General features: G+C 37.3%; 1 protein-coding gene across 8 annotated transcripts in view; it reads right to left on the reverse strand.

Moving 5' to 3' along the window:
• The window catches only part of YAP1 (Yes1 associated transcriptional regulator), an 85,006-nt gene that overhangs the window by 68,497 nt on the left and 3,335 nt on the right, over window positions 1-13,174 (reverse strand). For all 8 annotated transcript variants that reach the window (XM_068181432.1, XM_068181434.1, XM_068181435.1 and 5 more), the window contains exon 2: window positions 12,699-12,946. In XM_068181432.1, coding sequence (XP_068037533.1) covers window positions 12,699-12,946 — 248 coding nt within the window. The remainder of the gene's footprint in view (window positions 1-12,698; window positions 12,947-13,174) is intronic.

Here is a 13,174-nt window from a genome sequence, read left to right on the forward strand (position 1 = left end):
ATATACTGACTGAAATGCAATTACTGTATTACACATCCAGTAACCTGCCAGTGCTTCATGAAATTTAAAAGAAATTGCATAAATATGATCACAACTGTAAGCAACAACCAAAAAAGCTGATACATGTTAACCAGGTATTCCAGTAAGGCAGATCTCTGGATGAATTACTGAATACGTACCACACTGTACAGTACAGCACAGTCATTTGGAGAACTTACTCAATGTAAGAAGGTCATGGAATATCACAACACAGGACTAAAGTATATGAAACAGACCACAAAAATGTAGTAGGCTGACCCTGGTGGGCCACCAAGTGCCCACCAAACCTGCACTATCTCTCCTCTCCTCAGCTGGAGAGAAAATATAACAAAAGGCTCATGGGTTGAGGTAAGCACAGAGAGAGATCACTCACCAGTTACAGTCACAGGCAAAATACATGATGCAGGGAAATAAGTTTAATTTATAGCCAGTCAAATCAGAGTAGGGTAATAAGATATAAAAACAAAACTTAAAAAACATCTTTACCCCACACTTCCTTCTCCCTGGGCTCAACTTCACTTCTGATTTCTCTACTTTCTCCCTGACTGCAGTGCAGCGGGCAGGGAATGGGGTCTGCTGTCAGTTCATCACATGCTGTCTACTCAGGAGAAGGGCCTCTGCTGCAATGTGGTGTCTCTCCCATGGGATGCAGACCTTCACTAACAGCTCCAACATGAGATCTACCCATAGGCTGCAGACTGCTCCTGTGTGGGTCCTCCCCACAGCATGGGGTTCCCTTGAGGAACAGGCTGCTCCAGTGTGGATGCCCCATGGGCTCCCAAGTCCTGCCAGCAAACCTGCTCTGGTGTGGGTTTCTCTCTCCATGGAGTCACAGGTCCTGCCAGAAGCCTGTTACAGTGTGGGCTTCCCATGGGGTCACAGCCTCCTTCAGGCATCCACCTAGTCTGGCATGAGGTCCTGCAGGGGCTGCAGGTGAATCTCTGCATCCTCATGGACCTCCATGGGCTGCAGGGGCACATCTGCCTCACCAGGGGCTGCAGCAGGAGCTGCAGGGGAATCTCAGCTCCAGAGGCTGGAGCACCTCCTGCCCCTCCTTCAGCACTGACCTTAGGGTCTACAGGGCTCCTCCTCTCCCATACTCCCACTCCTCTCTTCAGGTATTGCTGTTCTGCAGCAGTTTTTTTCCCTTCTTAAATATATTATTCCAGAAGAACTACCTCTGTCACTGATGGCCTTCATCTTTGCCAGCTTCTTAGAGCCAGATGGCATTGTCTCTGTAAGAATGGAGGAAGCTTCTAGTAACATCTCAAAGAAATCATCCCTATAGCACCTCAGCTATCAAAATTCTACTATGCAAACCCATTATAGCAACTGCCTTAATTGCTTTCTTTTTATTAATAAGAAAATACCATCTAAACATATTTTTTTTGGCTAGCAGAGAAACTTCAGCCGCTTTACAAAATGACTGTGTCCATCAGGAGCTACATTAGATATTTTGCTGAGCCGCAGAGAAATCATCTTATGAAGGATCATTTTAATAGGAGGAAGGGAGGATATGGTATCTCCAACCTTGGATGTTTTCCAGACTTGGCTCAACAGGTCACTTCTGACCTGATTAAGCTTTAGCAACATTTGTGTGCTTTCAGCAGAAGGCTGGAAGAATGACCAACCTTCACTAAGTACTAGGTTGGAGAGATAATACTAATGACACTAATGGCTATGGTTGTGAACTTCAGGGGAAAAACAGACCAAAAAACCCAAACCATGTCTAGATCACTTGTTGTTTCGTGGTTCTTTGTCCAGTCAACTTAAGAGCTGGACAATGCTGAGCTGTCTATGGAGAATCAATCAACCTTTTCTGCTGTGAGAAGCAAGCTTCCACTGAGCTAATTAGTCAGGTGTTTTTCAGACTCAGCCAACTGTCCCTTATTATCTATTTACTAATTGCTACATTTGAAAAAACATATTCAATATCACAAAATCAGTTACAGATGGTTGACAATCTTTAAAAAAAATCACAACTCTGGAGAGCCAAATACATCTCTTTTGGTTACTGAACTATTGTGCTACGTAGACATACTGCATGGCACAGGAAAATATGGTGTAAGCATGTGATATTCAGATACTAGGAAGTATAGCATGGTATAGGCAGAAGTGGTTTTGTAGCAAAATTTAGTAGCATATGACAGTTTCAAAGCATGGTTGAAACTAACATTGTTTCAGCATCACAGAAACAGGGTATATGAAGAAACATAAGCCATCTTCCAAATACACTGCCACCGCTCACTTCTTTAATTACATTTCCATTCAATTCAAGATCTACATACATTGAACAGGTTCAGTACATCTAGTATATATCATTAGGTACATGTGTACTATCATCCACAAAATATTTTGTTCTAGAAATTGATCTTGCTTGGGTATTTTAAAGCACATACACATCATTTTCTCAAACCAGCATACTTCCATTTCATGGATGCAGCTCCCAAACACCAGCCGACGCAAGTGTAGATGACCCTTCTCTTTTGAGATGAATGCATCAACAGAAGTATTTGCATCCCAGCGTTTATACAGAAGGCTCCCCTTCTGCAGACACAGCATTCACAGTAGGCATTAAGCTTCAGAAACCAGTGACTACACAATCTAATTAGGAACAGCAAGTATTGTTGGTTTTTATTAAAACAAACAAAAGACAGCTACAGAATGCAGATAGGTCCTGATATGACACAAAGAAACAGTTACCAGTAAGAAACTATAAAGCAAACACACAGCACTAGGAAGGAGGAATCAGCAGCTCTTGCACCAGTGGTGGGACTCTCACTAACTTTCACAAGAGCCTATACGCTGGAATCTATCCAAGAGAAAGCAGCAGCAGCACCATAGCTCCCCAATGATACAAATTTACTTTTGGTCAACTGCTAAGTGCAAAGAACTGGGGAGAAACAGGTATATAGAGTAAAAGGACAAGTGGCAGTAAGAATAAATTGAGTAATTTTAGATGGAAGGTTCAGAATGGTGAATGCTGCAAAACATCCCTAACCCTTCACTTGAAAAAAAACAAAAATTGGAAAATGCATGAGTTCAGAATATGAAAAAGATGGGTGGCAGGGTTAACTGAAAAAAAGCTCCTATTCCAGAAAGATCCAGCAGATCTTCAAATTTCAAAAGAAGTAGTTTCCAGAGGAAAAGACAGCATAAATACCTGCATACAGTAGTTGAGTTTGCAAAGTTTTAATCAATGGTAGGTGCATAACTGAATGGTTGCATTCAGTTTTTATATACTTCAGTAAAGTAGTCAAAGGCCTCATAAGTTCATGTCCCCGCTGCAGGTAAAGGCTATAATGATCAAATATATTTACCAGGAGAAATCAGAAAGAAGTCATATAAGAAGTAAAAGCACTGTGAATCAGAAAAATTGTAGGTTTGCTTATACCTTTCACATAAAGAATTTTACAAAGTTATAGGCAAACTATGCAAAGATCCTGGCAAAGTAAAAAGCATCAACACCAGGATCTCCTGTATTTCAAATCAATTCCATACAAACATGCATGCACATTTGCATACAGAAAATAAGAGCTCAACTGTTTCTTGCAGATATAAAGGACTTCTTCCCATAAATTTTATCCATGACAAAAGCCAGCAATTTTCACTTCATTGCCACTCCCTCAGCTATTTGATAAGTAAGTTGTTACCTTAGCTTGGAAACCACTTGAAATCGTCCCCCTTAGGTTTCAGAGAGCTAGCGTTTGAGGCCATTTTAAAAAGGCCAAGTTTGACACAGACAGGAGCCTACACTTATACTCCAACAAGACTGCAGAGCAAAGCAACCAGTTAAAGTTCATCCACAATCTCTGAGTTGCTCATCATCACAGCATAAACAGGATTCAAACTGTAGCTGTCAGCAAAAGCTACACAAATAGTTGCACCAGAAGAAAACAAAAGTATCCCCCTTCTGCTTCCCTGCTCCCTACTCCAACGCAACACCAAAACTCAAAGTTGGAAAATGGGTACCACAACGATGAAGTTGACTGATTCTTTTTTCCTCGATACATTACCAAATAAAACTGAAATTTAATTCATTACGAAAGCAATGAACTGTCCAACTTCCTCAACAAATTTGAATAACACAAAGCTGACCAGTCTGACAACATCAAAAAAAATGGGGACAACTTTGAATTGCAAACAATTTTTAAAAGCATGTAATTAAGACTTCCTCTGACCTTGTTAACATGGATGCTAAAATGTTAATTCTTAACTAACTGTTTATGCTAAGGTCTGTTTCACATTTTCTCTTCCTTATGCCTAACCAATGTCTAAATTAACCAGGATATTAAATATCCAATAGATCTTTTCCTTCTTATTAGTCATTACAGGAAAAATAAAAAGACAAAGCCTCACAATCAAAGATTAACAGTTCTAACACTACAAATCTGAAAGTTCCTGCCCTCTGTTACTTACTAATTATTTGGTTCCAAAATCTTAGGTCTGCTTAGTTTTAGAATTAAAATCTCATAAAAAGTGAAAACCTGAAATACCAGTTAAGAAAGAGAATGCTTACTTCAGTTCAAATGTTATACTCAGTGACCAGAAATAAGTGATATACACGGTCAGAAATTAGATGTGCATGTGACATGTTTTTCTTATATCTACAAAAACAGCCTCTAAAGATGGCATAGAACATGCTTCAAAGCAACTTTGTCACAGCCTTTTATATATCAGATTACACCTTTTAAAGTATATATATATTTCATATCCTTAACGCATGCAAAGCTGGCTGTTCTGGGAGTGACAAAAATTTTGTAAATAAAAATCACTACTGAATTATGTGTTCATTGGACATTTAGGTTTATTAACCATATCAACTACACCAACAGCATAGTTAGCAAAAATAGGAAATTTCTCTATTACTCTATTTTTCACCATTCTAAAGAGACTACATGAAATGTTGCAATCAAAATAATCGCAGAGGACTTGCCAACCAAGCTTTTCAAATAAGTACAACAAATTAGAAAAAAATAACTGCAAAGTGAGATCCAGTAAGAAAATATACCTGTGAGTTGCATTTATTTTCTTTAATCAAAGAATTCCATTTTGCCTATAAACCTAGGCTTCTTCACTTTCAGATGTTTTATTCAGCCATATATGTCTAACTTGATAACCAGTAAAGGCAAAAGTTACTTGCAACAAGGGATTCAGAAAGGGAAAGGCATCCTTGAAGTTGTAACACTGTTTAAACAAAACTGTGTAGCGCATACAGACTTCCAACGAAGTTCTCAATAAATCAGAACTCACTGGAGACAAACTAGCAATAGGTAATGACCTCACTTGACTTTCCTATAAAACAATTCAGCAGGAAAAAAAACTGCCTTCAGAACCTCGGTGTAATAATCAGTAACTACACTGAACCCCTAACACTGATCTAAGTTACTAAACAGCATATCAGAGACTCAGCAAGAGAGATCTGGTCTTTCACTGTGACGCAGCAAAGCCTCCTTAGCAAAATTAAAGCAAAGTCCAAGACTGTTTTCAAGACAGCTTTTGTCTCCTTAGCAACTGACATGACCAACAGGCAGCATACTGGTAAAAGTCTTACTTTACAAGGCAGCTTTGTACCATTACTTTGACTTAACCAGCAATTTAGAATACTTGCCTGAAATACAGCCTGAAGTAACTTAGTTAAAAGCCAAATAAAACAGCAACAGAGTGAATCCCAGAAAACAGACTCCAAGAAGCACTTCAGGAGGCCATGAAACAGTGTCACAGCTTAGTCACGCCTTACAAAAACTTTTGTTCTCTAAATAAAACTCCAGTTTTATTTAGCAAAAAGTAGCTATGAGGTACCGTTCTCATTAAAAACAAATTTCCCCCATGTTGTAAATTCCTATTCAAATGCTTAACAAAAAATACAGTACATCTGGTAAATTTCCCAAGAGAGCTTGCCATCAAAATCAGGTTGAGCAAACTGTTTGGGAGACAGTGTCCAGCCAGTACATGGCATCTGTCTGTTAACATTCCATTACAACATTCCTCCAAGAATTTGCTTCCCAACATGCTACCCCCCATGCTGTTAAATTTTTTCTAGACACAATTCTGTCATTCTTTCGGCCAAAGTACCATGTAGTTGGCCCATATGTTAGGGGCACCTACCAGAGGACTGCTATTCATAGAAACATCCCACAGATTTTCTGCACTCAACCAAGTGAAATTTTGTTTCTAATTTACATGAGAAACTGAGTCAGGTAAATAACAGCATTTACATAATCACTCACAGCTTGTTGCCACAGGGAGAGAACATAAAAAAAAAAAAAAGAAAAGAAAAAACTACACCTTAAAAAAGGAATATTTACTCAAATAGCAAAAGACAGCAAGTTCCACCCACCATTATTGAGTTTCACTGCACAGGTATATGAGAACTGTACAAACAATAAATGCAAGCATGTTGGAATGTATAAAAACACAAGGACACAAATTAAAATGAGAACTGAGCAGCTATCAGTTTTAAAAGGTTAAACTAAATCTAATTATATCATCTGAATTTGTTCCCAGCTATCAAGATAAACACATGTAGCTCTCTAGCCACATATAAAAAAAAAGATGAACATCCCTAGTTTTGGATGACAGATCTCTGTTGCTGTTTACCTTATTTTTGTTTTTCTTTTCTTTGGTTGGTTGCAGAGGAGAGGTGCCTAGTCTTAATCAAGATTGCTTGTAACTCAGACTAGTTTCAACAGTTAATCCTGTACCTCAGCCTTGAGCAACACCTCCTGCTCTTCTGGGCATCACCCCCTAAGCACTTACATCCAATGCTTACGTCCCATACATGAAAATGTGTCTTTGAGAGCAACAGGAACTCTGCTTTACTTTTACATGTGACTTAATTTAGGTCCTGACATTAAATATTTCAGCACTCCCAGTGCTAATAAGTTACTTTCTCTGAGGGTTTAGTTTAAAACCAGACAGAGTGAAAAATCCAATTTGCTTGCTGTGTCAGCTTTTAAAAATTTGCAGCTGTTATGCCACAATTGCAGAGGGAAATTGAGTAAAGTAAAAATGGTGGCTTTACATTTTGAATTTTAAAGCTACTGTTATTTTTTCATTTCCAGAAGGAAAAAGATATGAGACTAAGAGATGAATCTTGTAAAAATCTTGGGTATGATTTTACCCAAACATGCCACTGATCATTTCAACAGCATTTGCCCATTAGAAGTTTCCTGCAAAAATATGATATAGTAGTGCTCAGTCTAACATTCGTGGGAATTTTCAAATTAACATGCTTTTATTCTTTTTCTATCAAGCAGGAATTTCCATCATGTGACTGAGGGGTTAAGACTATCCTATGCTACAAGCCAGATGACTACTAAAAAACCCACTACTGTAATTCTTTGCCATCTTCCACACACAGGAAAAAAAAAGCAGAAGTAGTTCCATAGTAGCGCAATTACATCCATAGAGCTTAATGTTACAACTCTAACTCAAATACAACCAGATGAAATATTTAATAAGTAGAATCACAGAAGAATCTTTTTTAAACATGAAATTCTGATTAAGCCTGTATTTGAATACTGTTCTTATTACTAATCAGAGATACGTTAGTATTTTAATTATAAATGACTGGTTAAGACTTGGTCACAATTACAGCTTTCAACACAATAAAAAGTTTTCAGATCACCAGTAAGATAAAACTAATCTCAAATTTGATTCAGGAGATAGGAAAACAGTATGAGATACCTATATAAACCCAAAATCAGATACTGTAACACACAAAGACTATTTTTATGAGAGATATGTGAAAGGCAAAAACCCATGGGAAGAAGAAAGGTTCAGGTCAACAACTAATTAAAAAAAAATCCTCAGAGAGAATTATTAACTTCCAACTAGGTGTCACAGATGCTGTATTTTCCCCAGCTCTATTTTCTTTTGAAGATAATAATTGTCAGTATGCTTATAAATAAAAAAACCAAACATTTGTGAAAACCATGAGATATGTTTTTGGTTTACCTGAAATCATTATCTCAACTGCTTTTTGGAATAGTCTTATAAAATGACCCTGGTACAGCAGGGTACTGAATGCATAGATAATGTTGTTTCACCAAACACAAGGAAATGTGTGCCACTGCTTTCATTGATGCCCAGTCTCTGTGCTAACACTAATGAAGTATATTTGCCCTTATTCTTCCTCGGCCCTTTCAAAGATATTGAAATGCTCAGTAGAACTGTGAATTCGAAAAAACTTGTGCCATTGTTCTTTCATAGGACTATTCAAAGTAAGAAGTGGAAGGAAAAATACACACTCAGTAGTACTGTGACTGTCTTCCCTTAAATTGTCAAAAACATGTTAACATGTTTAACTAATGTTTTTCCTTCAGCTATGTTCTGAAACTGACAGCGTCCACAGTACCATTTTTTCATGGCTTTTTCTAGGAAGATCTTTGATCTTTTGAGTATTTTCTTAAACAGTCAAATCATCAATATAAAAATGCAATTAACTTGACATATTACAAATAGAATTTAGCAACCAAAGATTTTCAAAAGTGGAGAAGCCCATCAAAAGCAGTGGCTACAGTTTTGGCTTCCAACAATACTGCTATTTCACTGACCAGATTGCTTAAACTATAGAACTATAAACACAAGAAGTCATATTGATGACTCTGAATATGCACTTCAGTAAATTAAGGTATTCAATAAAATATGCAGCTGTGGCTTCAGCTTTTTCAACAAACATCTTTTGTCCCTGAAAACTAAGATTACTTTGGTGGGGTGGAGAGACCAAGGGGAGCAGAGGATATTGGTGTTGTGGGTAGTACCAGTCAGGGGTAAAAACAGGATGCAAGAGAAATTTAACATCATCACTGGATATTTTTCATGTGTGACATAAGGAAATTAAAAAAACCAAACCAAATTAAAAAAACCAAACCAAAAAATCATACCAACAAACTTCTCTGTTGTCTTAACACTAGTTGGTTTTGTAACACCCAAAGCCATACCTCCGTATGGAGCACATGAGAAATGTGTAACAGCAATCTTTTTTCCTGCCAGATGGATAAACACCTCAAACACACCCACAAATACTAATGAAAACCACCTTGGCCTCCTTCAGGAAGTCATTCAACACTTCAGAGAAAAAATAGGAAGTTGTTGATAAACTACTTGCAAGAACTACTTCCTGTAGGAAAAATAATTACAAGACTTGTTTGCTGGACAATCAGTTAACTTTTCCTCACACTACAACAAGAGAAGAAGTATTACACAAGCTCTGTAAGAATTAAAAGCATAACTCTAAAATGATACAAGAGTAATTCTAAAACCGAGCAAAATTTGTTTATTCTTTCTGCAAGCTGTTGTCTGCTACTCCCACTGCACATTATCTTTTGCCTCGAGAGCGATTCCCTATCTTTCTGCACAGTTCACCGAAATGTCAAGCAGCAGCTGGCTAACAGGAAGCGGTTAAAAAGCAATGCAATTGACATCACCACACAAACCAAGCTCGGCTTTTTTACTGTATGTTTAAGAATGGGCTACACCAGTGAGAGATGACTCAGATGTGACCACTTACTAACCAGCAAGTCTTAACTTATGAGCTCCTCTGAAGGGGCAGTATCAATAAAAAATAGTTTTACCAGCTGTACAGTAAGCAGGCCTTAATCCACTGCTCAAAATCATTGCTAAGGGAGAATTAAACTCAATATTACTACTCCTAACAATGAGATGAATGCTAATGAGTGGGATTCTGGCAAATCATATGTTGGGCATTCATACATAAGGGGGTCTGTTTATCCAGATGATAGACTTATTTACAAGAGTAGTTCTGGTTCAAACCCTATAGTACTGCTCTCACCTTGTTTTAATATGTATAGATGGGGTATGTATATAAAATATTTGGCCAAACAAGTCTGTGCGTCTATCTCTATAAATACACACACACACAGATGATTAAGTATTTTCTCTCCCATATACAGTATTTTCATTTCTTTGCACAAATCACTGTGTTTGCACTGCTTGACCCACTGATTAGTGGAAGTGACTGTAATTCCAGAGTGTATTAAGTATGGTACTCAATTTTGTATTATTCTCTTTGCACTGTAGCATATTATGATAACTATAACCATAAGGCTTACTGACATCTGGAAAGAATCTAATATTGTTACCTATTCTGCAAAGATCTTTCTAGAGCCTGATTACCAGACTGTTCACAGAGCAGCTACAGAACAGAGCAAGTGGAAACAAAGAGCAATGCAGCCAATGAAGAAAAAAAGCCGAATACTTGAAGAGACACTAAAAATCTGCATATGGTAGAAAGAACCACATTAAAGGTAATTTAGAATCAGAAATCTTAGTACTTACACTTCAAGCAAATGTTTAAGGCATAACTAGGCAAGATGTGAACTTTAACAGTCTTGTAGGTGTGAGATAGAACTTACCACTCATCACTGAAAAAAACCTTTAGTATACAAACTTGCTACTCAAAACTAGTCTTAAATTTCTTTGGGCTTCCTACACATACAGAGCAAACATTGTGCTAGCACTTTAAATGCTTTTTATAAATCTCAAAAAACCCCAATGATGTCAGTGGATCTCACCTATAGATCATATTAAGCAACCTTTTATGAACAAATGTTCTTCAAGTGTGAACAGAGCTGTCCTCATTAGACTCTCTCATACCACAGCATCACCCAAGGAAAGCCAAAAGGAAACAGCCCGTTACACTGTTTAAAATCTCCCAAGGGTCAGCATATGACCCAGGAGGGAAAGGTTCAAAAAGCACAGCCTTTATTTTTTTTCCTAACAACCTGGTTTGTTTCCACTCCTTTCCCCTTCAAGACACATCCTTCACAGCTAGCAGCTCTTTCAATCATTTACTTTGGATGTCTGCTTGAGAACAAACGATCTTGCTCATGCAGATGAGTTTGCCAGACTTGTGTGTACTTTCCAGGCTCAGGCTCTTTATTGTTCTTGCTGAAACCTGACCCTTTGAAATGGATACCAGGACACCAAGAAAGGACAAAAAAACTTGCAGAAGAGAAAGGAAAGATTTTTGTGGTAATAATCAAACTGCAGAAAAAGCTCTCCAAGAATAAATCCTTCACTCTGATTTCACCTGAATGAGCACAATTAAAAAATTCATTAGAAGAGCAGGAAGCTCTTAAACTCTTTCATTTTCTGTAAAATTGACAGTGCTATCAAGAACAAACACTTGTGGCAGTAAAACTTTAAAATTAAATATCTATTTTTCATGCTTCATAAGGTGCTCTTTAAGAGCTCTAACACAGTCAAAACAAAAGTTTGCTTTTCATTTCAAAACTCATTCTGTTCTTTCCTCAAGGTTCAATGAGCTACAGTTCTCAAATGGCGTAAATTACACAGTTCAAAAAAAACTTCTACTTGTGCCTGCTGAAGAGCTCATATTCTCGAACACACTGATCTGTTAAACTTCAGCAAAGAAAATATCACATCTTCAAGATCTATAGCTAATGCTTATTTTCATATTTCTAATAGAGAATGATTGTTCTCAAAAGGGAACCTTCAGGCTCAAATAATTTCAGACAACTAATGCAACGTCTTTTTGGTTGAAAAGGCAAATTTCTCTGTATGGAAATACCACAGCTACAGGAACAAGAAATATTTTTAAGAAGCTCTGCAAGTTCAATTTTCATTGCAGAAAATGTAAATTTGTTATTGCTTTTGAAGCTACAAGGTCAACTACTTCAATTGGATTAATCACAATGTTTGAGTGAGAAAAGTAGTAATAAATATGTTTTTCTTGGCTGAAACAAGTTTTCCATAAGTACCACAGTGCTACCTCTCCCCACCCTGCAAATGACATATAATGGGTTATTTAGAGACTTGCTGTCAAATAAAAAGTTCAAATTATAGTCAAAGTATTTGAGGGCAAGTTATGGTCTTGGTGGGCACATTTTCAGAAGGAAGGACAAGTCCCTGCTGTTTTACAAAACTGCACAGAATTAAAGAAAATGCTTCCTGATGGACTGAGTGTCAAATGGATGGCACGTCTAACTTTTCTTCAGTTATAGAAAAGGTGATACTAATTTCACTGTGTGGAAAAGTTACAGCTCTAGGAACATGAAACAATGTTAGAAATTCTGAAATTGCCTTTTCATTGCCAGGAATGTAGATGAGTTAATATACAAACACAAATACTGTAATCAAACACATATGTTAATTACCTCGGGAAGAGAGAATAGGCAAAAAACATTCTGGTTGTGTATTTAAACAATTGCCTTTAATCAAAACATAAAAAGTCCTGACATACTGACAATACTCTCTAAAGTTAACTCTGTATTTTTACATCTGTATTATTAAAATTAGGCAACATGTATCTTGACCTGCATGACAACTCTGACAATATTCAACAAATTCAAAAGTTTTGTTGTTCAAGAATGACTATGCTAATTTCACTGATTTTTTAATACACAATATAATGGATAACACTGTTTAGCTAAAATTAAGATAGGACAAATATTCACAGAGTACCATACAGTTTTCAGAAACAGTAGAGTTGATATGTGAGAAATACTGAAGTGGTAGAGTCCCCTACTTAAAATCACAAGCATGTTTTTAAAAATATGTATTTTAAACACACTGAAATTTATTGAAATTCTAAGATTATAAAAACATAAATACCCCAACAAAAAAAAAAAAAAAGCCAGAGATACAGCTAATTAAAAAGAAATTTGACTTACTTAAGGAAGTATCTCTGTCCAGATGGTGTCTTAGCCATCTCCCAACCTGGTGGCAAAGGTACATCATCAGGGATCTCAAAAGAGGACTGGCGGAGGTGTTGAGAAGATGGAGCTCCAGGTCCAGTCACTACTCCAGAGGGTGTAAGTGTCCCTGGAGAAACAGCTCCCAGCTGCAGTGATGCTGGAGAGGAATGAGCTCGGACATGCTGTGGGGTCAGGGCTCCTGCTGTCCCGGCATCAGTGCTGGCCTGCCAGGAGTGAAATTATTTTTATTAAGATTCCTATATTTCAGCAGAAATGCATCTGTCAGAAGACAATTCACTGTAAATGAACATTTCAGGACAAATTCATAGCTCAGTTGTTCTAAAGTTCTGCTTATTTTCCAGTTACTAGTCAAGCAAGCCTCCATGTAGTTTGGTTAATTAGCATCACAAAAGCCCTTGTGCAAGTCAAGAAATATTAACTGTAAGTGTTGA

The sequence above is a fragment of the Anomalospiza imberbis genome, chromosome 2, assembly GCF_031753505.1.
Source record: "Anomalospiza imberbis isolate Cuckoo-Finch-1a 21T00152 chromosome 2, ASM3175350v1, whole genome shotgun sequence".
In the NCBI taxonomy this organism is placed as follows: domain Eukaryota; kingdom Metazoa; phylum Chordata; class Aves; order Passeriformes; family Viduidae; genus Anomalospiza; species Anomalospiza imberbis.